Source organism: Symphalangus syndactylus, chromosome 10 (genome assembly GCF_028878055.3).
Source record: "Symphalangus syndactylus isolate Jambi chromosome 10, NHGRI_mSymSyn1-v2.1_pri, whole genome shotgun sequence".
NCBI lineage: Eukaryota > Metazoa > Chordata > Mammalia > Primates > Hylobatidae > Symphalangus > Symphalangus syndactylus.
Window position 1 is genome coordinate 75372752 of NC_072432.2, and position 26424 is coordinate 75399175.

At 32.7% G+C, this 26424-nt stretch overlaps 1 protein-coding gene across 3 annotated transcripts in view; it reads left to right on the forward strand.

Moving 5' to 3' along the window:
- TECRL (trans-2,3-enoyl-CoA reductase like) overlaps window positions 1-26424 on the forward strand; it is a 145996-nt gene that overhangs the window by 106814 nt on the left and 12758 nt on the right. For 2 of the 3 annotated variants that reach the window (XM_055297469.1, XM_055297468.2), the window contains exons 7-9: window positions 4126-4198; window positions 9338-9381; window positions 19546-19603. In XM_055297469.1, coding sequence (XP_055153444.1) covers window positions 4126-4198; window positions 9338-9381; window positions 19546-19603 — 175 coding nt within the window. Of the gene's footprint in view, window positions 1-4125; window positions 4199-9337; window positions 9382-19503; window positions 19604-26424 lie in introns of all 3 variants that reach the window. The other variant, XM_055297470.2, reaches the window with a different exon arrangement.

A 26424-nucleotide genomic window follows, 5' to 3' on the forward strand; every position in this document is an offset into this window, starting at 1 on the left:
GCGACAGTTATCAACTATCAAATAACTACCAAAACATGAAAAAATATGTAAAATATTGACATGGAAAAGTACATTAGACAACATGTTGAAACTCAGTTTTCAATTTAAGCTAAATTTTATTTTTCAATTTAAAATCTATTTTCAAAAAAAGGTTTGTCTGTACAAAAAGGGTCCTGTTTTTTGTCAAATATCTGCTTTGTAATATTGCAAAAGAACAGCCATTCTATTGTTGTCACTGCAATAAAGCAGTAAACTCTGAAATTCGGAGACCTCAGAAGTCATTTAGGACTGCTTTTTTAATAGAAGATATTACAATTAATCAAATCAGTTCAAGATCACCATTACAGACTACAGCTCCTAAATCCGAGCCATTTCCATTCCAGTCAATCAACATGTGTTACTACCAATTATCAAATAATTTATTTTTTAAATTCACTAATTATTGGAAAAATATTAGTGTATCTTATGCAATTGATAATTTATGTTTTATTTTTAGTAATTCATTTATATTTACTACTTGCTAGACAAAATAATTCTCACCAAATTTTTCTAAAATATTCTGTTAACTTGACATATATCACAAATATCCATTAATATTAGTACAAGTGGAGCAAAGAAATGCATTTTCTTAGTGATATCAAAATAGTATTCGTAAAATGCTACTGTTACCATCTCCTTATGCTTTAGTTTAGTGAGGTCTGAGTTCTTGTCTCAAAACCAAGAAGAATTAAGACACATGGCCACCAGACAGTGATTAGGGCGGAGTAGGATTTATTAAACAACATAAAAGCTCTCAGCAGCTGGAGGGTGCCTGAAGAGGGTTGCCAGAAATGGGGCTAAATTCTGGGTCTTTTATGTGGCAAAGACAGGGAAGCCTTCTGTGGCTTACACCATAAGGCGAGGGGTAGAGTTCCCCCTGGGGTTGTTGCATCAGCATATGCCTGGGGTTGGCCATAGATACTCCATCTTAGCTATTACCCATGAGTGCCTAATGAAAACCTGTGGATGGGGGAAGGTTAAGCCACAATGCTAATGGCACTATGAGTTCAGGATCAGGATCAATTTAGTTATGCATCTCCGTTCTTGTCTGCATCTGCGCGGGTGGCTGGAGAGTTTCTTCTGAGTAAGCATCTTGATATAAGAGGAAATTCTTAACCACATTTCCTTCTGCCAGCTACATAACATAATGGGTGGTTCAGGTGTGTTCTTGTAGGCATTGTCCCTCTTGCAAGACCCTCCATCTCTGTCTGCCTAATCAGCCCCTACCTACCTCCTCTCTCATTCCCCACTCTGGAATGTTAACCGTAACTGCCATTAGGAGGAACGGGGAGATAACTGCTCTGGCTTTTTCAGGCTGTGAGAGAGTGTTGTTCTGGAAACGCAGAGGGATTCTCATATGGTCCTAACTCTAGTCCTTCATAAGCCCTCCAGTATGCACATTTGAAAGTGTTTTCTCCTCCATTCTCCCATATTATCATTAGGATCCTATTTAGGGTCGTTCAGTGGTACTGCTGTCTTTCCAACTGGATAAGGCCTTCCCCTGTCTCTGGTGTTATATGAGATACGAAGCTCATATCCGAATTTCTTTACTGCTTGCAAGGCTGCCTGTTTCTCAGCAGTGGTCAGAGTTTGATTTAAGAGTAAGAGTAACATATCATCCTTTCTGGAAAGCCTCTATAAATGAGTGGTGTTGGAGCTTTCCCAGAGTGAACATTAGGGTCTGAGGGTAAAAGGAGTCCCAGTGATCAGGTTGTTCTTAAGGGGAGTGCAAGCTGACGATGGATTGTTACACATATGGAGAGGGGAGAAAAGGCATTCTTTAGTCTGTCTTCCACTTTTAGGGTGAACTTGGATGGGGAGAGAGAGAGAAAAGGCATCTCCTTTCTCCTCTCCTCCTCCTTGTATCCTCTGGGTCCCAGCAACCTTTATAGGTGTCACCTGTGGATGCAAGTGTGACCTCCAACAACAGACCAGGAGGGCTGGAAGGTAGGAATAGTCACATTTACCTATGCTGCACCCCAGCTCTCCGGTGTTGACCACCTTTGGGGTCCCTCAGATCTATTTCTTCTTTTGAGCTTCATACCCAAAGCTTCCCACTTGAAACTTGGAAAATACCTTGAAGTGATTGAACTGGGGCAAGAAACATTAATGGAGGGGGTTGTCCTTAAATCTTTAAAGAGCATCCCTTGACTGATAGGTAATGGACAGAGCCAGATCATAGCATTCAAGGAAATAAAAGTGACTGACCTCCAAAACTAGCCCCTTCTTCCTGCCCAGGGGTTGTTAAACTTGGAGGAAGAATAGGTGTCTTTGAAAATGTAGGTGTTGGCTTGGCTAATTCTGTGTGCTAGTAGCCAGGCAATTAGGGCTTCCCCAGACATAGGACCTATCGAGCTCCCCACAGAAACAAATCCTTGCCTTGTCAGGCACCTTGACAAAGTTTGGAATGTTAGCCTGTAACTTTTTGTCCAAATTCTTTTCAGACAGAGGTTTGAAAGAGAGGAGTTTGGTCCTTGGTGGGCATCCCACAAAATAAGCCTCCTGGGAGAAGAAAATTGATTTCTCACATAGTGCACACTTCTATACTTGCTGACCAGTGCTAGCTTCTCTCATGGAAATAAGAAGCAGCCTAGATGGAGAGGAGAATAGTCACCCAGGGAGAAATAGCCTCCTGTACAGTGCCGGTGGGTCTCCTTGACTAGAAAAAGGAAACTCTAAATCTTTGTATATCCCTTGTTCTAAGAACAGGTGAAAGCAACATTGTTCTGGGTTACACTTCTGATGAGTAAGCAAGGTACTCAATTTTCCCAATAATATTATCTCTCCTGGTTGCAAAAACATTCATAACATTGAACATAAAGAAGGGAGAGCAACCATGATAGTCTCAAAAGAAAGAAAATATGATAGAAAATACTGGAAATCTTTAACCAACACCCTAATGGGGTGTCAGGGACTGGAGCCAGTCCAAGGGCCTTTGTGTAACACCAAGATGTAGCCTCAGCCAGATACCTTCAGTTGCCCCAGGACATCCTTCTAAGTCCCACACAATGGCTACAGCTCCATGAAGGGAAACTGGATTGGAACAGAATAAACATTCCCAACACCCACGGATGAAGAGGTTTTGACAAAGTCCTCATTGTACGCTTGTCTTCTGAGTCTTGTAGGAGCGACAGCCATGCTATCTACTCTTAACTGGCTGACAGAGGCCCAGTGTTTTGTTTGGTTTCATATAATAAAGAGAGCCAAGAGCTCTTGAAAATGAAAGTAAAAGAAGTCTGCTCTTACTCACCCTTCCCACAATCCCAAGCAGTCCCCCAAAATGTTGCAGTCTCCTTATTCCTTAGTTCAGTGAGGTCCAAATGCTTGTCCCATGACCAAGAAGAATAAGGAACATGGACACCGGAGAGGGCGTAAGGCAGAGTAGCATTTATTAAGCAATAGAAATGCTCTCAGCAGCAACAGGGGACCTGAAGAGGGTTGTAAGAAATGGGGCTGAGTCCTCAGTCTTTTATGTGGCAAAGACAAGGAAGTCTTTTGTGGGTTCTACCCTAAGGGGAGGGGTAAAATTCCCCCTGGGGGGGGTTGCATCTGTGCATGCCTGGGGTTGGCTATAGCTACTCCATCTTGGTTATTACTCATGAGTGCCTAAGCGAAACCCATGGAGCAGGGAGGGTTAAAGCACAATGCTAATAGCATTATAATGTGGTCAGGATCATTTTAGGACACCCTCGGTCCTTGTCCTCTGTGAGTAGCTGGAAGATCCCTTCTGAGCAAACATCTTGGTATAACAGGAAATTCTTAACCATATTTTCTTCTGCTAACTACATAACAGGGGCAGTGCAGGCACAGTCCCACAGGTGTTGGCCCTCTTCTGAGACCCTCCCTCTCTGCCTGCCTAACCAGCCCCTACATGGCTCCTCTCTCACTATTACATTGGGTAAAGAAATATTCCATTTATTTAGCTTAGACAATTTGTACCATTTTACATATAAATGCTGCAGTGTCTAATATAAATGTGTGCAGTGGTTTCAAATTGTGGCATGCATATAATATAAATGTATGTCACAATTGAAATATATATTACATATTTTTCCTAACTTTTATTTTGTTTTGTTTTGTTTGCAGAGTTGTGCCTTTTACTGGGGATTTACTTCTTGGATTGCCTACTACATTAATCATCCACTATATACACCACCATGTATGTAGGGTTTCTTCTTAACCTACCCTATACTAAACGACCAACCTAAAAACTCTATTCTAAATGACATACATAATATGAACAGCAGCACATAAAGGAATAAGTAAAAAATGAAACAATTCATTTTTAAATTGCTTTCATATCATATTTCTTTAAATGTTTATGTAGGCCTAAAAGACCAATTTGACTCATATATTTTTATTTATTTAGTTTCTACACGAACCACCAAAAATATTAGTAGGTTGTAAACCTCCAAAAAAACAGCTAATAAAATGAAAAAACAACAATTAAAGATAAAATTATCAATTATACAATAATATACTAATCAGCTATCAGATATTTTACAAGTAAATGATAAACATTTAATTATTCTTTTAAATATAATTCAACAAAAAATAGGGGCCAATTTTTCTGTGACATATTAGTTTCTATTTATGATTTGATTTACTAAAATATCATGGCTCTTGACTCAGATGAACAATTTGGTTGAATGTACACTGGATGAAACCTAATTCCCTGGTTCTTAGTCTTCAAGAAAAAAGTTTGCCCTGATCAAGGAATTTCCTTTCTTCCTTCAATGTAGACTTTTCTCTCTTCAGCTTTTACTCTAGCACATAAGGAATGCAATGTAAAGCTCAATAATTAAATGGTTTCTCATTTGTTTGACAATTATTTTTGCAGGCTATTTCTGGTTTTTACAAAGTTTAAAATAAATGGAAATAAATGGTATATTCAAACTTTATTTTAAATTTTAGAAAATAACTTAAACTTCCTTTTATTTCTTGGCTGAAGTTTTAATATAGAGAATTACATTGTTCAGGGTCTTTGCCAAAAACAGTCTAGGAAGTGAAGAGTCATTGATTTCAATGATTAAAACTTCAGCTGGTCTTAATACTAACATTTAACTATGAATATTGAAAGTGAAAATTTCTTATATCTTCTGATTTTTCAAATCTTTTATAAGATATTATCTTTACAACGTTAGCACATAGAAGTATTGCTCCAGACTATGTTAATAAGATATGCTTTGGAAAAGTGCTTCATTTCCATATTGGATACAAAACAATAATAGTAGTTACTTTTGTTAATATGTGTAAAACATTTATTGAAAACTGAATATTTGTTAATAACTGTAAATATGCTATTTATTTTTAATTAAAAACATTATTTTGTGGCTTTAATATTCCCCATTGAAGGCTAGAAAAATGATGCCATGAAAAGATAACTTCACTATGCTCAAGATCTTTAAATGCATAAGATATAAGTAGGACTCAAATTCTGTGAAAACATATTATAGCAATTTAATACTGATGACAAGTAGAAAATGAAGATCTTGCCTAGGAAGTCCACACTTAACATGGTTGTAATATACATGAGATACAGCTATTATGCTTTAGTTAAATCATGCTAAATAATAATGTGACTTCTAAAACAGTATATGATAGAATAAGTTGCTTTTTCCTTTAATAGAGAAAGCATAAATTAACTTTTATTAAGGCTTCCTATTAGGTACAATGCTAAACAGTAGGCACATTTTGTCTCATTGAATCCTCATGAAAATTATACTGTTTGTATTCCCACTTTACAGATGAATATCTAAACTTTAGAAAATGTAGGCCGATTTTCCAAATTTACTCAGCAAATAACTGGAAAATAATCTATAGCATAGATACAGATGACAGTAAACTGTGCAAGAGGTTAGCCAATCCACAGCCAGCCAGACACATAAATATAGACATCATCATGGAGACCCCCTTCACAAAAATAAGCATCTCACCCTTATCTTGAGTTTTGATCCAGGTAGTAGAGGCTCCTATTCCTTAAACTGTTAGTTATATGGGCTTAGGATACCTAACACACATTGTTGACAAATGACAGGACGCAGAGACTGTCTCTAATTTGTTCCATGCTTATGCCATTTATTGTTTTTTCTGTAAAATTTCACTCTTTTCTATATGCTGCAAAAAACCTTCCCTTTCATTTCTTATCACTTTCTAAGACTTTAGTAGAATATTTTCCCATTTCAAAACTTTGATTATAATTAATAGATTTATTTTAATTTTAAAAATTGATTATTACCTCATAAAAATTCAGTTCTGTACTCACAAAGCAGAAATAGCACAAACTACATTATCTTTAGGTGAGATAAAATAAACCTTAAAAGTATGATATAAGCACAAAAAAATTCTTAAAAAACAAAATAAGGTGATATTTAAAAACACTTCCTAAATTATTTTAATAGTAAAAGATATAATAATAATTTCAGAGAAACTATGACAAGGTAACAGAAAAGAAAATTGTACATATTAAAGCTGTTTTCAGCAAAGCAGGTATAATCTTAATAAATAATCATATTTAAAGAAGATGAAACACTTCAATTAAACAAATCAGTAATTCTTTTAATTTTTGTTTTAATGTATCTTACTTTGCCGCGTTAAATCCATCTGCTTAAGGTTACAAAACAGACAATGGATCCAATTTTTATATTGTTCCTCTTGAAAATGTTCATTAAATTATGCATGCTTTCAACACAGTCTCCCTCATTTTACCCTCAAAATTGGAAAAAAAAGTTATTGGACTTTTGGACTTTACCTGTTTACTCTTTAATCACATACTCTGTACTTTCACCTTATATAAGATATGCTCTTTCAACATACAAAATTAAGTCTTTAATTCAGGATTTTTTTCTTACATTACTGCCATGATTATTATTTTTTCTGGTTTTCTGTTGTTGTTTTTTTGTCATAGTTGACACTGCTGTTTTTGTGCTCTATGCCAAGTGGTCTTTTTCCCACTTCTTTTGGAATTCTCTGCGGTAACAGTGTTTGACTTTCATCACAATTCTCACCACCATCTATTCTCATCAAATCTGGCTGCATAAAGTTAATAGCATCTGTATGTTAATACACAAAAGCTAACTTAATTGAAGAACAACATGTTCTATACATATTTCCAACATATATTCTACTAGAGAGTTTATTTTCCATACTTCCTGAATAATAGTTAAATACAACTAAATGAAATACATTATCAAAATTGTAAAACTGCCCAATGGCAGGAACATTTTAATATACCCAAATCAGAATGTATATGTTCAAAAATCTTAATATATAAATGTCTACTATCAACACAATCAAAGAATAATGGCCTATTAGGTTATTTTTACCTATCTAAATGTGAAACATTATAAAAATTATAAAATATTATTAAACATTTTAATAAGTGTTATAGTGACTAATGTAAAGAGAAAGTTTATTTCTCTTTATACTACCTATAACTTTATTTTTTTGGAAATAAATATGAAAAATATTAGACTCTTCACTCGTTACTTGTTTTTATCACATCATTATTCATTTTCACTTAAAAATAAGAATAAGGCATGTTTACTGCCCTCTGTCTAATGTGCTCTGAACCCTCTCTTCTCTATACTAATGCCTATTCATTTTTATAAATCAAAGCTTAATTGTGTACTCAAAAGAATCTTCCCTGATCTCCCAGATTACAAAATATCCTTTTCAGTTATTTTTTTAAATATTACATAGATCTGTACAGTAGCACTTACCAATTTTGCAAACTTCCATTTGTTATCATGTGATTAGTACTTTTCCAGGTCAGACTGTAAGTTCAATTAAGATTTTCTTTGGCTTTCTCTGTACTTTATCACAAGCACACAGCTCAGTGCCTGTCATGAGAATTCTTGATAACTATAGCTGAATGAGTAAAGTTACAATGAATAGTAGGTATAAATAAAAGAATTATGGCTGATACAGATGCATATCAACCAATTGTGATTTGGCAAGAGCAGAATGTTTAATTATATGGCAAAATTGGTATAACATTATGTTAAGAGAAAAGTAAGTTATAACATTATCAAATATTATAAAAATGTGCAACATATATGAATATGTCAAAGGGGAAAATCCTAATATTCACTGGTTTTCTATGGTTGATGAGATTTTAGTCCATTTTCTTTTCTCTTACTACTTTTCTCTATTTCCTAAATATTCTCTGTTAATATATTTTATTTTACTATTAGATATATAAACTTCATAAAAACAAAACTTCCAATTCATGTACATATGGTTTGTATATATATATTCTATGAATATATATCTATGCAAAATTCTTATATAACCTTTAACTAAAATGTGCTTTTGAATTTCTAGCCCAAGAAAACAAAATTTAGTAAAAGATTTATACATAAAGATGTTCAAAGCAGTATTATTTATCACACATAAAATTAAAGTGACCTTTTCAGCCATTCTATAATTAATGTTTTAAGAGCTAGCCACATCTTGCATTATTATGAAGATTCAATTACAGTTATGACAATGAGTGTTTAATATTGAAAAATCTTTAAATATATCATTGGGTGAAAAAATGCACACTTTAAAATGAGGGATAATAGTTTTATGTGTAGATGTAAATATGTTTATATAAATACAATTTATATGCTCACATACATAAAACAAGAAGATAGGAATGCAACTGTTAATAAACATGATGATAGGTTTATCAAATAATTCTATTTTTATTATTATTGAGTATTCCAACTTTTCCACAGTGAGCAACCCTCCCTTTAGAACATTGCTTTAAATGGTGTTTTCTACATTATTCTTTATCTGCCCTTTGGAACTTAACCTATATTTTACTTTATTTTAAAGTCAGACAAGTAATACATCATATATTTGTTATAATAAAAATATAAAATACTTATAATTCTACCTGTTACAAAACATCAATGTAGAAAACAAATGACTATAATCAGCATTTTTCTTTTTATTGTTAAACACTAAAAATGAGAGTTATTTTGTGGTGCCATTATATGCTTGGCCATACTTAAGTGTGCTTTTAAAATGGGACAAATACTAAATCTGCCTTCAAGGAGTTTAATAATACAAATTAATAATATATTCCATTTGTAATTTAAATATCATTATGTTAATAAAAAAAGTACATGTGAAAAAAGTCAACACTTTAGATTGCAAAATTTATCATCCCAAAAGGTGAATTATATACTAGACAGTTCTATTGATTATAGAATAATTATACCCAATAAATACTACCTGAATTATGTCTATATATTTGACAATCCAAACTATGAGTACCTGCATGACATATTTTTTTTCTACTCTCCAGCATTTGGAAACAGGCAAATCACAGTATCTGCTATCAATTTTCTGGTATGTATCATATATATATTTTGCTATTCATGCTCTAATTTTGGTATTATTAAGAAGAAAAACAAACTGCATCTGAAGATTTGCCATGTAGAAAATATGATATATATTTATATAATATACATAATGATATAAAATGAAGTAAATAATATAACTTTCTATAATCAAGTCTTTAGCTCTCTAAATTTTATAATCAAAATGTTGTAGTCATCTCTAAAGGTTGATTAGAATTATTTGAAGTACAATAAATATTTGAAAAATATATACTCACTGATCCTACTGTATGCACATTTACCAACCTATAAAGAGCAAAAATTTTTTGCAAATCTTACAGGCAAACACCCCAAAAACACTTTGGCATAATTGTTAATTTAACTAATTCAAGATGAACACAGAGTTTGCCTTTTTAATAAAACCTGGCTCTTTCTAAATTGTTCTCATTCAATTTCTTTAGATTGTTCTATGTAAATAAACATATACGTAGCTAAAATTGTGTGAAAATCAATCTGGCACACAAGACTCTTGATTATTTCTAAAATGCATTATTTCATTTGACACTTTTTTTTAGTGTTTATAAGCTCTATAACTCATCGCTTTCATTCTGTGTTCATGTTCTCCTTTCATCCCTGTCATGGATAAATTAGTTAACTCCTATGATTCATCTACAAGTTCGTATTTCTTGCAAAGTTTGTGTTCAACAACTTATTTCTAACCATTTTATACAAGTCATAAATCACCCGCCACACTTTGTAAGGGGCTCTCACATGACCCCCTCTTGCTTTCTCTCTCTCTACATATCTTTAGTTATTAGTTTAGGTAAGAATATCCTCCACTGTGTTGGCTTTGAAAAGGGCAGATCTTTATTTTGTCTTTTCAGCATATAGTTTGGCATAGCAGGAACTCATTACTTGTTTGAATAAATGGCACAGATTATTTATGGATTTGGAATTTCTTCAACAATATGTTGAAAACGTATCACAGCCTTGTAATTTTCCAGTTGTGCCTACTGTTCAAGGAGAGGAATTCTGTGGTTCACGTGCTGTAACAGCGTTATGCAACATTGTATACAGCATACCATAACCCCTGTTGTATTAAGACTAATGTTCTGACATTAACTACTCAGTAAATCTGAGGGAAGAGAAGAATAAATTCATGGATAAACAAAATAATAGCCGCTTATTAGTTAGTAATGTCAGTATGTTTTAGATTAATATCTGATTATTATTCTTTTTTTCTCCTCATGATGTTGCCCACTTTTTCAAAAAAATTATAGGTTATAATTTTTTTCTGTGTAATTAAGACAACTCCCTTTTCTTATAATATTATTGATTTCTTCCCTTTTCTCAAATATAATATGGCTGTGTATTTATTCCCTCTTTTCAAATGTGTATGACAATACTATAAAAACCTTTAATAAGTCATTTCTTTTATTTAAAAAAGTTATGTTACTACAAATATGTTATAATATTTTTCTTAAAATGTTAATTGGCATAATTAGACATAAGCAAAATTCTAATAGCTTGCAATTATACTTTTTTCCCCCAGAGACTTAAAAATTCTGCTTTCTTATTAAGCTACTGGTTTTTCCTCTTAACATATCACTTTATTAATCAAGTATATTTCATAGAGCCCCAGGCAAAAATTAATAAACCACAAGATGCTAAATTAGACAAACACTGACAGATGGTGTAATAGACTATGTCCAATAGAGATGAAGTAGCTAAATGTGATAACTTTAATTCCACATTTAAGCACATAACAAGCATTGTGTTTCAATCACATATTTAACAATTTGATAAACTTTAAATTTCTATAATCTTTAGATTTATTTTTTAAATATTGAAAGTAATATAATTAAAACCTGTGCTTTTAACTATAGATAGTATCATATTAAGTATAGGTGAAAACCTTACTTAAAAGTGAAAAAATTGAATGCGGTTATATTCCATAGAAAAGCAAAATTTAGAAATAAGAGTGGCCACTGTGACTCTTTTACACACATAAATTGTCATAAGAAATAAAGAAGACCTGTTAGTCCTGAAATTTCTTAGTAGTGTTTACTGTTAAGACATATTTAACTTTCACAAATAATATATGAAATTAAGATATTAGTGTTAGGAAACTGAATCCAATATAAGACATAAAAACAAAAACAAATTAGTTGATTGAGTTTGCCTATAAACATAAAGAGGCCTGCTATTCATTGAAAGCATAACACTCTGCAATTTAAAGTCTATTCTTCAATTTATAATAACTGAATATATGTGTATGTATGTTTGAAAGTTATTATAAGTACTATATGTGCAAATGATTTGGAAGGAATAGTCAGCATATGTCAAGTCCAATGCATTTGAAATTATATTCTACTACATACTGTTTATTGTAATATAAACTAACAGTAGATAGTGCAATCCATATTGTACAGAAGAACAAAGGAGAAATTAATGGATCAATCTTATATAATATGCAGTTCAACCAGAAAATACTTATCTTAATTCTAAATGCTATTTTTTTGCTGATGAAATGTTATATTAACAAAACTTATTCTTATTTTTGACCTATGTACTCTTTTAATATAAGATGAAGAAAGTATTATTCACTTAAATTGATTTTGCCCCTGTTGTTATATAAAATCAGATTATCACCTAGTAAGAAGATAATAGAACCATGTTGAATAGAGTTGTAGTTAATTCTCGATTACCCATCTCAGATTCATCTATTTTGTAGACTATTACTGGTTATAAATTTATTTTCATCTCCCTCTGATTTTTTCTACTACTATTCTGAGTTTCCTAACATATTAAGCAAAATATATTGTAAGGAAAACAAAATAATTTACAATGTGTACATAATATGTTGTAAAATCAGATTCCTATTTCGTGGAATATTCTTTGATTTTGGTGAGGTTTTTTCTATCTCTATTATAGCCAAATAAATAGTCTATCACCTCTCCCTTGGTTTAAATTATTTCTAACTTTCAACACAAGTTTGATCCCTCAGATATGTTCAGGTATCACAAATCTACAGGGAAAATTAAGGAGAATCAAATACAGGCAAATTTATGAAGACATCAGAATAACTTTCCACACAAATTTTGGATGCTATCTTGTTGTCTGATGTAAATATTGTGAATACATTTTATAATTTAGACTCTTTATATTTCCATGACCCCACCTCATCCTCTGAATCCAATTCCACCCAAAAGCCAACAAATAAAAATACCAAAATCACAATTACAAAACAAAATATACTTTACATAAAGAACCTTCCTATTTTATCTTCTTGTCCCCTTAACTTTATTTTTACTCTCCAGAAGCAATTAAAGTTTGCCAATTCTTTGCAGAATGAGGATTTTACCAAAAAGGAACTCTTTTTCTTGCCTTTTTTAATGTCTTCAAAAATGAAGGAAATGGAAGAAATTGATAATAACATATAAAATATGGCTTACCAAGTAATTAAAATAACTATTTTCCCCAGTTTTGCCTCTGTGTCTTCAGTGTTCTCATTAATTATTCAGTCACTTAGGTGTTTTAAAATTATCCCTAAAATGCAAATGGTCTTGGAGAAGAAAAAAAAATATGCTTTTATCAAGTAGGTACACCTCTTTTTGTAATATTTAGCTGAAAAGAACCTCGTGTACAGAAGTGGTCATTGATTAGTGAAGAGGATGCTGGGAACAACGTATCATAGCTTTTAAAACAGGAGAGCAAGGCCCTACTATATAAACCACAGAAAGGTCAAGAAACTGCTTATGAAATTTGGCATTTATGGATAAGATGCATGAAAGAAAAAAGGGTGCCAAAGTTCAGTGCTTTCATTCTCAGCAGTCTACTGAGATTTGGTTATGACAAATTTTCTGGTCACTTACCTACCATTGATAGGTACCAGTAAAAGGATTTATACTTATTGACTGAAAACAAAGTCTAGTACTCTGTGTGTTTTCATCATTTGCCATTTTGCTTTCATCTCAAATTTCCTGAAGCATCTGATATAAAGAATAACATACATAGGAATCAATTTTTGTACTTAAATTTTTGGGGATCACTACTTATTAAAAATTTATTTTGCAAACTAGTTGACTAATTAAAGATATAAAATTAATGGTGATATTGTGCTTCACTCATTTCATTATAATTTATAATAATTGTCTATTTTGAGCTACGACTAACTTACTCCAAACTGCAGAAATATGAGTAATGATTTAAATCAAAATTAGCAGTGATTATAAAACTATAAAGATTTCATTTGTTAGAATATGTGATATCAAATTTAATGTAAAAAGAACTCCTGTGAAAAAATCGTGTATGTTTTCAATCATCATTTACTTCAGAGTTAGTGTATGTAAACTAACTTTCTTTCAGAAGATATTTACTTTATGGTGGTATTTTTATGCTATATTTTCATACTTTTATGTTATACGATATTGCATGAGAGCTCTATAAATTAAAAAATAATTCTGATATTTCCAAGGTTGTGATAATGAGATGGACCATCATAGTAGAGATGAAATAATTTTAAGCCTTAAGCAAATTCCAAAATCAAATGATTTGTATTATTTTTATTGATTGATAATAGCATCATCTCCTATATCAAAGTTTTTGCAATAAAATAATTGTTTCATGCAAAAAAATAAATTCATAAAATATAAATATATATTTCACATTATGTAATAATATAAATGCAATATCTGAACTTTTATTTAGAGTCTTAACATTATTTATTTTGAAAACTGAAAATATATTGGTTAGTATATGTATTTTTGGTTAAACCCAAAATTTACACTCAATGTATTTCTTTTAAAGCACAATACATGTTATCCTTATGTCTGTATTAAAGATAGAAATGTGTATGAACGAGCTTCATAATAAAAGTGCAGAAAGTACAAATTGAAAAAAAGGCCTATAATTTTATCATAAGATAAAATATTTATAAATGCTGAAGCATTGTGATACTGGCTTATATTGTCAAAAGCACTTAATTCTTTGTGGATATGCATTATCTATTAAAGCAGAAATTAAATTGTCCACTATCAGAATAGTTAATAAATTTCCTAAGTGAAACTTTGTAATAATATATTTAGCTACAATTATCCTTGGTTTTGAAATATTGATTCAGGTAAAATAAATAAAACATAAGATATAATAATAATTATTATTACTATTATTGTTGCTATAGATAAAATAATAATAACTGAAACTCTAAACAAACTGAGCATATGTTATTACCACGTTTCTTTCTACATTGGTTCATACTACACAGATTTACAATTCCAGTTTTGGAAGACATGTAAGTGTGCTTTCTTGGAGATTCATCAGACGCTTTTTTTTTTTGTCCGTGAAGGCAAATGTTTATTAGAGAAACACCTGTGTAAGCAAACCATGAGTATATTATTACAACATGTTTCCTCATTGGTACCTATTAGGACATATTTTCATGTCTAGCTATAACAGGAAAATACAAGTATGCTTTGCCAAAGATGCATCATAACCTATTTTCTTTCAGTGAATAAATGTTTGGCAAAGGAAAAAGATGAAAAGTAGTAGTGTTAGGAACATTTTAGCAATGTCTATATTTCAATTAAATTAATACAATGACTATTACTTATTGCTCCAATGGTGAAATTATAAGATATTGCACCTGCCGGCCGGGCGCGGTGGCTCATGCCTGTAATCCCAGCTCTTTGCTAGGCTGAAGTGGGGTGGTTCACTTGAGGTCAGGAGTTTGAGAACAGTCTGGCCAACATGGTGAAACCCCGTCTTTACTAAAAATACAAAAATTAGGTGGGCGTGGTGGCATGCACCTGTAATCCCAGTTACTCGGGAGGCTGAGGCAGGAAAATTGCTTGAGCCCGGGAGGCAGAGGTTGTAGTGAGCCAAGATCATGCCACTGCACTCTAGCCTGAGTAACAGAGCAAGATTCCATCTCCAAAATATATATATATATATATATATATATATATATATATATATATATATATCACCTGCCAAAAATTAAAAATGATATTAACAAACAATATCAGTGCATATAAAAGTGAGAACAGTTACATTAAAAGATAAAACAAATCATTTTAATTCCTATGAAAATATTATGAGATCACAGTATTAGGATTATTTTTATTGTGGAAACAAAAAGGATTTTACTAACACAAAATGACAGAGCCTGACTGATGGCTACCAATTCTATATTAGGACATGTGAGTTTTGTTCTATTGATACATCATTTTCATTTATTTAAGGAAGAGAATGATCAACTTGATGAGGCCTGTAAAAAATTAACAGTATTTAAATATTGTAAAAGTGGATCATTGCAAGCTGTCCTCCCTCGACCCCTTGCTTTAGTCATTGGTAATTGGTATCATTCCACAATGACAGCAGGTACTGACCAAGACACAATGCTTAACAGTAAAAGATGAACAACTTTATTGCTGAAATCCCATATATTATAATTCAATTGTGTCTTTCAAACTGAGAGTGAGATTTAACAGGGTGTATTTAAAAAAAAAAATTGTAGAGCACAGTATGCTGCATAATACATCACTTCTAATAATATACATTAACAAAAGTCCTTTGTAGGTTATTAATTTGATACTGCCCTACACTGAACTTTGTTAAATATTTGGAAGTACTGATTAAAAATGAAATTAATAGGTCAGAGAAATGAGAGTATAGAAGGTCCTGAAAAAGTAAGTGTTTTTATTTACTTTCTTGATCAAAGTATTTATTTAAGCAAAAGATTATTTTTGTGTGTAGACACTGATTCTTCAATATTGTATTAGTTGACAATTTATTTTATATTTATCCTTATAATGATAGCTCTAGAAAATAGAATGGATTATTCTTTCGTTAACATTCTGCTATTATTCAAATGAATACTAGTTTGAAGCAAGAAGTATTCAAATTACTCAATAAAGATTATATGATGTAACTACTAAGAAATATTTTTAAATTTGCTTTAAGCCACACCTGTGCATAAAAATGTAAGGTTCATTTAAATTTTTTTAATTTATCATCCTAAAGTTCATTATTACTTAAAACACTAGCACCTAGTGGATTTTTTATTAATTATGGGGAAAAAGCACATTCCATACTATTTACCGTCTTAACCATTTTAGTGAACACCTTATTAGTGTTCAATATAATCACACTGTAGAGTAACAAGCACCTGGTTACTTTTCATTAAATCAATCTAGGCCATCTTGTTCTTGACAACAGAAGCAGTTCCCGCAGTGTCCCTGGGTTGCTTACAGTTCTTTGAGTGTGCTTAGAAAATGTAAACATTTTTATCTGATAGGTTAAACTTTTTGACTAGAAGTACAATTATTGAAAATTTTTAATTGTGAATGATTAAGCCATTTAATATTCTTAATTCATTATACTATAATAATGTAGGAAAATGATGCTGCCTGTTACATGTAGTGTTCAAGTACTATTTCTTTCTGAATTTATCTGGGCAATGTTTTCTTAGTATTTTTATTAAGTTACTGTGTGTTTATTGTCTAGAATATCTTGAACATCTGTGTCACGTAAGGGCCACACATAGGTAATATGTAGCATCTCATGTTTTATTATGTAAGATAATTTTAACTTTTAATAATGTAAAATCAAACTTCTTTATAGCATCTGCCCCAAACTTTGTTTATGAAATTTCTTTTTAAACTTACTGTATGCCAAATGAAGATATATTTAGATAAACATCAATCCAGGAGAAATATGTGTCATGCTGAGAACTATTACGGTGTTTCACATTTAATTGGCTCTGCAATTACAATCAGTAATAGAACAATACATTGAGCTTTACAGCACTGACTGAGCTTCTTGATCTTGCTTAGCCTTTACCTAAAAGGAAATTATATCACCAGTTTTATCTAATTAAGTTAGCATCGCAAACTGTATTGGATTCACTTGAAGGTGTAAAAGCCAGTGCTTAAAATTGAAATTACTAGTTATTATTGCTCTTTAAAATCCTTAAGAAGTTGCTAAATTGATATTTAAGAATCTCTAGGCATACAGATATAGTTGTTTTTTCTCCCCACTCTTACCATGTAAGCATTTCATCAGTAGATAGCAAAATGGAAAAGCTGGCTTCTTCACTTTTTTTTTCTGCCTTTCTCTCTCATATTTTTTGTTTTAGTATATAATTCTGTTTTCTTCTAGGGGCACGTAATGATTCACCTAATGATAAATTTGGTGTTATTATAAATCTATCCAGTCTCTAACTAAACCTACATGGTATTTTTTTCATGGCTTATTATTTGGTTAAACAATTGACGTTCCAATATTTAGTTTTGTTGTGATAAATAAGCAGGAAGAAGAAAATATTTTGATGTTTGAATGAGTATGAAAATATTAATAATCTCAAAACAGTTTCATTAGAAGAATTATAATTTATAAAACATTTTTTTTTCACAAATTTTGGTAACAACTTGCTTTTTAATAAATATTTTACAATATTTTCTATTTTTGTGTTTGGCACTGTGAGTGATGGAAAACAAATATGACAAGCTGTCTGAGTTGAAAGATGTACAAAAGATACGAAGACTAAACAGAAATGTAACAAACCATTATTTTAGTAATTATGGGTTTTATAGTGCTAACGATTTGGTAGAATGAAGTCCAGAGAAGTGAGATTACTGTAGGTTAATCTGTGGAAGTTTTTATTGATTAAATTGATAACTAAAATTATCACAATAATTTTATTGAGCAAATAGGATGTGCAGGGTACTTGACTTCATTCAATTGTCATGAATTCTCTAGAGACAGAAATTAATATTTGCATTTAGGTGAAGAAATGGAATTCCAAATGTGAAATTCACTTAATCTCTCATACATAGTAAATGAAATATGTGGCATGTGAATGCAGGTTCATGCCACAAAAGCCCATACACTTATCCACATTTACATGTAAAAATTTCAACTTAAAAAGTATTACCTGAAAATTCAAAATTCCACTTTGTCTTTCTAATAACTTAAGAAACCAAAAGCCTTTTCTATAATTATTTTGTATAGTTATGTTGATACAAAATTTGTATTTGTATTGTTTTCTGGATCTTTAAATACAGATTTAATATATTTGGTGTATTTATTTACATTATGTCCTGGGTGAATTAATTTATTCAAGTTGATTATTTTAAGTAGCATTTTTACCTAACAGTTCTAGATGTTGAAAATGGATTTAAATTTTCTCTTTCAATCTATTTTTTCCTAAAATTTGGAAAGTGTTGAAATATATACCAGTTATTTATTGCGAGAAACATCCAGAAATTAAAGTCCATAGAACTATTATTATATATGAAAAATGCATACAGAAATGGTTGAAAAGAACAAAATCAGATATATTTTGTGAGATTAATAACATTAAAGGCACTGAGTTTAATGGGTGCTCAACTTTTGGGATATATTACAAGTTGAATGACTTCAAACAATAACGATTTTGAATAACATATTCTGTTATCAGTAACATAGTAATCATATGTCAAATACATACCTGATGTTAAATCAGATAAGGTATACATGGCAGACAAAGGAAGGGTCTTCCCCTCACAGGACACATGTTGCAAACTGGGAACATTATTAGTCGCAGGCGATGGTGGTGAGCCTTTGATCTTGGAGGGACATAGTGGCCTATTAACAGGGACAGCTAGTAGAGTGCATATGATCAAGAGGTCATGATGACAGATAAGCAGCAGGTTTCTTTGGGTGGCAGCACTGCTCACAGTAGGTTTTCTAAACTGAGCTGAAACTAGCTGGAAATCAAACAATCACCATTTCACTAGAAATATTTTTACTGTTAATGAACTGAGATTAATATAAAGCTATGCCAAATTGGTCTTCAGCAAGAGTTGTCTCTGTATGACCTGGAAGTCTCCCCACAGTAACAAGTACAAAGCTGATTAACAAGACAATTTAAACTTGATTATCAAACAGTGTGAAAATATCTTCAGAATTTCCAACTTGTTGTGACTAATTATTTTTATTCAATATGTGCCAGCAACAGCTTCTTCCATTGTTGTAATTAAAAAAATACTTCTCTTTATGATTAGAATAAAATATATATCTTTTGAATCTTTGGGATTAATGTACAATACAAATTTTATATAACTCTAGAATATGTTTTTTTTAAAAATAGGCAGAGGTGTATCACACTGAAAATGTTGAAAATGTTTTGCAGATTTGTGAAGCTGGGAATCATTTCATCAATGTAATGTTGTCTCATCCCAGTCACACAGGTTAGTTGTTTTTTTCTTTTCTTTAGAGTGAATTATGTTAACAATTATTTTTATAATCTTACTTCAAAAAATCTTTAAAAATCAAAATATCAATAGTCGGAAATACGTATGCCACATTTTCCCTTTTATGTCTAGTTTTTCCAAATATTTGAACCAAGTCATATTCTCTAACAATGATTTCTCTAAAATGAAGTGTGCATGCACACTGTCACCCTCCCCACATACACTAAACAACAATATCACTTAAATATGTAAATAAATGAACTAATGAATAAGAACAAAAGCAGTACAAAATCACTTGATGAATATCCAAATTACTAAACTCTCAATATTGATCTCATTTGTACAATATTTGCTACAGTCCTACTATTTTAAATTACCTTTAGTTTTGTTTTTTGTAATGATGGTAATCTTTCATTGAAAAACACAATGGCACTGAAATATCAATGCCTGGGAGGACATTTCAAAGTTAGTAGTATATTTAGGTTGGTGCAGAAGTAACTGGTTTTGGACCATGAATTTTAAATCATTATAACTAGTCTCATACACATCTTTATTAATCAAAATAGGAACCATTATAATCAACACATTTTTGCCAGTGAAAAATAGTTTATTCTTGTAGTATAAAAATCCATGCTTCAGAATTCAACAAACTCTTGAAAACATTTTCTGCCCCCTGCTGATAGTGGAAGCATTTTCCCTGCAAAACCTTGTCCAGATGCTTGAAGAAGTGGTACAGTCAGTTAGTGAGAGGTCAGGTGAATATGGTGGATGAGGCAAAACTTTGTAACCTAATTCATTCAACTTTTAAAGTGTTGGTTGTGTGACGTACAGTCAGACACTGTCATGGAGAAGAATTGGGTCCTTTCTGTTGACCAACGTTGGCTGCAGACATTGCAGTTTTCAATGCATCTCATTGATTTGCTGAACATATTTCTCAGATATACTGGTTTTGCTAGGATTCAGAAAGCTGCAGTGGATCAGACTGGCAGCAGACCACCAAACAGTGACCATGACCTTTTTTGGGGGGTGGCAAGTTTGGCTTTGGAAAGTGCTTTGGAGCTTCTTCTCAGTCCAACCACTGAGCTGGTCATCACCAGTTATATAAAATCCACTTTTTGTTGCACGTTAAATTCCAATCAAGAAATGGTTCATTGTTCTTACATAGAATAAGAAAAGACAACACTTCAAAATGACTTTTTTTATATATATTTTCGATCAGCTTGTGAGGAACTGACTTACCGAGCTTTTTGACCTTTCCAGTCTGTTTCAAATGCCAAAGGACTGTAGAATGATCGATGTTGAGTTCTTCAGCAACTTCTCCTGTAGTTGTTAAGAGGATCAGCTTTGATGATTCATCTTAATTTGTCAATGTCAACTTCTGATGGCCAGTCACTATGCTCCTCATTTTCAAGGCTCTCACAAAACTTCTTAAACCACCACTGCATTGTGTGTTCATTAGCAGTTCCTGGGCCAAATGTCTTGTTGATGTTGTGAGTTGTCTCCACTGCTTCATGACCCATTTTGTATTTTTTTTTTTTTTAGATGGAGTCTCGCTCTTGTAGCACAGGCTGGAGTGCAATGGTGTGGTCTTGCCTCACTGCAACTTCGGCCTTCCCAGTTTCAAGCGATTCTCCTGCCTCAGCCTCCTGAGTAGCTGGGATTACAGGTGCACACCACCATGCCCAGCTAATTTTGTATTTTTGTAGAGACAGGGTTTCGCCATGTTGCCCAGGCTGGTCTCAAACTCCTGACCTCAGGTGATCTGCCTGCCTCGGCCTCCCAAAGTGCTGGGATTACAGACATGAGCCACCTTGCCTGGCCCATGGCCCATTTTGAACTCAATTAAGAAAATTGCTCCAATTTGCTTTTTATCTAACATCATTTCCATAGACTAAAATAAACATAAAATACCAGCAAGAAATAAGTCACTAGCAAAAAACATAAAGTGAGAAATGCCCAATAAAATGTTGTATAACATAACCACATTTATTTAATAATGTATTCCAATATAAAACAGCAAATTTCAACAATGCAAAAACTAAATTACTTCTATACTCACTTATACATTTGAAAAAGTTTACAGAGTCTCCATTATTTAAAGATATTTTTGGTAAATCAGTCATCTCATTTAGGCTCAATTATATGTAGGGATTCCCAACTGCTAACCCTATATATAATTTAACTGTAAATTCAAATAGAAATGATAAACATTCAACATCAACTTGAATTTCTTAACATTTTCTTGCCTTCCACGCTTCTGGCAGGCTAGTGAAACATATAAAACATTTTCCAGAATAGTTGTTGTGTAAAATAAAATACATATATTTACAACGGAAAATTATTATATTAGAACAATTGTGGATATATGAAAAAGCTATAATATAAGCATATGTTTGTTATTACACATTACATAATATTGTGATGAGTACTCAACTTTTTGAGTATTGGTGATAAATTATGTATACGCAGATTTAAAAAGAAGTGTACTGTGACTTAAAAATACCTGTGCTTTATCTTGGTGAAAAAAAATTACACGTAAGGCCAATACTGTTGTAGTTTGTGGTCCTCATTTGCAATGGAGTGAAGCCTATATTTCATTAAGAGATTGAATGCCATTTTTATCTGATCCAAATTCACAGATACATTGAATTTTGTTTGGATGCATGTGAACCACAAGTGAAAAATATCTGAGAGTCTAAATTTTTTTAGTAGAGAAGCAAAACACAATATAATCTAATAAAATGCTAGCATTGCCAAAGTTAGAAATATCACAAATTTTAGTCTTATCTAGGTGACTAGCAATGTAATTAACTCAAGCTTCTTATCTGGAATATGGTGTCATCATTTGAAAATGAAAATTTTAAGTCATCTAGTAATTTTGAAATTGTTCATGTAAGAAGGCCGCCCTCTTTTGATGTTCACTCTTTATCTTGCTTTGTATATTGCTCTTGAGGAATCAAATGCCAACCTAATTCTCTCTCTTTTGTCAAATGATGATTTTTTTTGCTTTGATGCGCAGGTGACTTTTTTATTATAAAAGTCTATGAATTTTGAGGGAGTGTCTAAGGGTTGATGATTCCCAACCAATTTCCCCAGATCACTTGGTACTCTTCTAGTAGGTTAATCCATGTTTTTTTTTTAAGTTCTAAAAAATTTCCTCAAATTACAATTTTAAAATTAGTTTTATTACATTGTGGAGTATTAGGGGGGTTACACTGTACTTATGTTCCTTCTTCTGTCTCTAGCTTCTCTATCACTTTCTCTTTGACTATCTTTGTCCCTTTTTTGGCTATTCTTTTTATCTGCTTAATATCCTCTGTTCTGTTGAATATTACATTCTTAAGCAATTGAAAATGTATTTCGTATTACTGGGAAAGTTTCTTCTTTGTCCACTATTTCTTGAGTACAATCAACTCTTATTTTGTATTATGTCTTCTTGTTTTTTTTCCATATCTATTTTCAGTTTTGGGATTTCTTAAGGTTACATTCTTTGGTAATTGTGTTTGTGTGTGTTCTGTAAATTTTTTTTTGTTTTCCTTGTGGGGGGTTAGTTTTTGTGTGCAAACAAAAACACTTTCTAGTTTATTGACACAGAAGCATCATGTAAATGCTGATTGATTTACATTTATTATTAAATGTGTGAATTGACTTTGAAAAAAAATAAGTTTTTTACAGATGAGGTTACAGAAATCTCTACAAAACAAAGTGTGTTCTGGAAACAGAGGAAGTTTTTCATTGTGTCTTCTCATCCTCGAACATCCTTGTTTTCTAAATTCCTTGAATCCCAGAACATGCTTCCTTCTTTCCCTTCCCTTCTAAGCTTCCACATGATGCCTTCCCTCTCTGAGCAAACTTCTCTGGGCATCATTTACTTTCTTGGAAACAATGTCTTCCAAGATGACAGCCTCTGGCCTCAATTAATTTCAGATAATTGTATTCAATTTCTCCCTATCCAGGGTTCTGATCTATCAGGTCCCAGATCTTTTCTCAAAGGGAACTCTCATCTTCTCATTATGAATTCTTAATAGCTACATACTCAATGCATTATTTTTCCTTACATAAAATCTTTATCAGTTCCTGTGTCAGCTCTAAATTGGTGTCTCCTACTCTTGAATTTTTATTCCCTCACTTACATATTAATTGGAGTTTGTTGTAATATCTATTAGATGTGCTTTAGGCATGGGTTATGTCTAGAAGGGAACCATTTAATATTGATTGTACAAAGTGTCATGAGTCATATTCTCAGGTGGCAGAAATTGGTATAAAAGAAGGTTATTAGGAATTATGGAAAAGAGGCAAGGAATGAGAACTATGCCAAAGGGGAAGTTGAGCTGTGATGTAGTCACAAGAATGGACTCAGTCAACTCTATTGGGTATCTGAAGCTACCATAACCCTGTAGAAGTGTCAAGAGTTGGAATGACTGGAGACAGATAAGTTGGATGTGAGTCTACCTGGGGAAGAAAAAGACTTTGTAAGGCAGTTCCCTTTAGTCAAGGCCATTTTTTCAGAGGGTATGACAGTTGAAAGAAAGCTTCAGCAAATGTAGATATTGTGCAAACTACAAAGTATATATATTCCAATTATTATTTATTTATGATCTGGATAAATTACCACCTTTGTGAACCCACTTTGTCTAACATTACTTAAAATGTGAAAATGCCACTTTTTCTAGTATATGTTTCCGTGAATCAATGAAGTCCTTTTAGTAAAGAAAGATCACTGAAATCATTATCATGTGCATTTGTTTTGGTGTTACAGTATCTTTCCTCCCAGACTATTCTTCCCTCAGTGAGTTTGGAGTCTTAGAACTGATTCATGTTCCAATACTGGGAAAGGAATAGTAGATCTGACATTGCGCCAGCTGTCTCAAGTCTCTTAACTATTCATCTATAATTTATTTTGTTTGTCTAAATTTAGCAATAGCATTGTTGGGTATCCAACTATCTAGCTTCTAGAGACATTGTGTTCTACTAGCCAAACATAACTTTCTGCGGGTCAAGCCTCCTATGAACAGGCCACTCATTTTGGCTCATGAATAATTAAGTACTGTATTTGGAACTGCCTTGATTTTCTAGGGAGTGGTGTGGGAAAGGGTCCTTTAATCGCATTCACTACTGTTCATCTCAGTTCTAAGATGATTTCACTTACAGTAAGCCTGATACAGCAAAGAGCCAACGCGAATCTTAGTGATGATGGTGTTCCTTTAACTACCATATTCCTTGTGTTTTTGAAAAGTGGTGCATCCTATTGGCTCTCCCGTGGAACGTAAGAAAAAAAACCTGAGAACACGAAACGGGGAAAAATTCCTTGCATAGAAAGAAGCACTCTTTTCAGCCTTGCATAGACTGTCTGCTCTAGAATTCCTATTTCTCTAAGGCATTTAGCACCTTCTTTCCCAGCCTGCCATGGAAATTCTAACATTTCTTCTGTGCTTATTGTGGGCCATTGCTTCGTTCACGCTTCCAGGTGCAAATCAGTAGTGTGTTTGTACAATCTTAGCGGGATATTTACTCCTATATTCCAGGACAGTGCTCTAAAAACATAAACGAATCTTTATTCAATTTTATACTTTACCCCTCTTTTCAAACACCCTCAGATTCCAATCCCATGTGTATTCTCCTATAATCTGTTGGTTCATGCTGGCTAGGTCCTGCAGCTCCTTTGGGGCATGATCTTTTTTGTTCTCTGTCAGCCCCAGAACAGCCTCAGGTAGTTTATATTGTGATATAACCCTAGCTGTAGTGGCTAGAAGAAAAGGTAGGGGAGATCTTCAAGGGGGGTATTCTTGTAGTGTAGTGCCTTCTGTGTTGCTTTTAAGGAAGGATGTGCTCAACTTTCATAGGGAAGAGTGGGCCACCTCTGCAGGCTCAAGGAATTTATGAAAACCTAGACATTCCAAGATTTTGCGGCAAACAAACTTGACTTAACAGATCTGCATTGGACTGGAGTTGTACATTCTTTAGAGTTTTACTACTTTTGCAATTAAGACCTGGACCTGTTCCTTAGCTTTCTCTGCCCTCTTCGAGCCTCTTTGCATACTATCTAGGTGGACCTCTAACTTTCACAACTGGCTTTTAATTGCCAATTAGCAGTTTGTTTTAGATGTGTTTGTTTAGCCATTCAATCCCACTTGTAATATTAGACGAGCTAGAATATTGTTTTTAACCACTATAACATAACAATATACCAGTAGTAAAAGGTTTTTACACGTGGATTGTTACCCTGTACCAGTAGCTATCTGGCTGCACCTACCATCAGCTATGGAGTACTCATTGCAGACCTTTTGGTAAGTCATTCAACTCTAAAATGCCATTCCAACATCTGCCTTTTGAGCCATTCCTGGTGCCAACTGTGTAAGCTGGGTTTTCTGGAATGCAAATGCTAGGATGGAGATTAACACTCAGGAGGATTGTTAAGGCATCGTTTTATGGATTGAAGAAATAGATTGTATTTAGGTAGGAAATTGAGAGCACTATAGTCTGAACAAGTCTCCAGTGATTGCATGGGACATTCTAAAACTGGGATGAACAATCCATGTTCTCCTGAATCGAGTTAATCAATTTTCATTATTGATCGAATACCATATTAAGGCTAAATCAGTGAGTGTGACCTTGGGTGAGGTTGCTTCCAGCTATAGGGAGTACTGAAAGTTGAAGGTTCTCTGCCAGTAGCACTCCCTGAAGCAATGAAATAAACCTTATATGCCTAAAGAAGAATCTGGTGGTGCAGCATTTTAATGTAAAAAACCTCCTGACTTTAATTTAATAGAAGCTCTATTATAATAACTATAGGTTGAGAGAACATTTATGAAGAATGT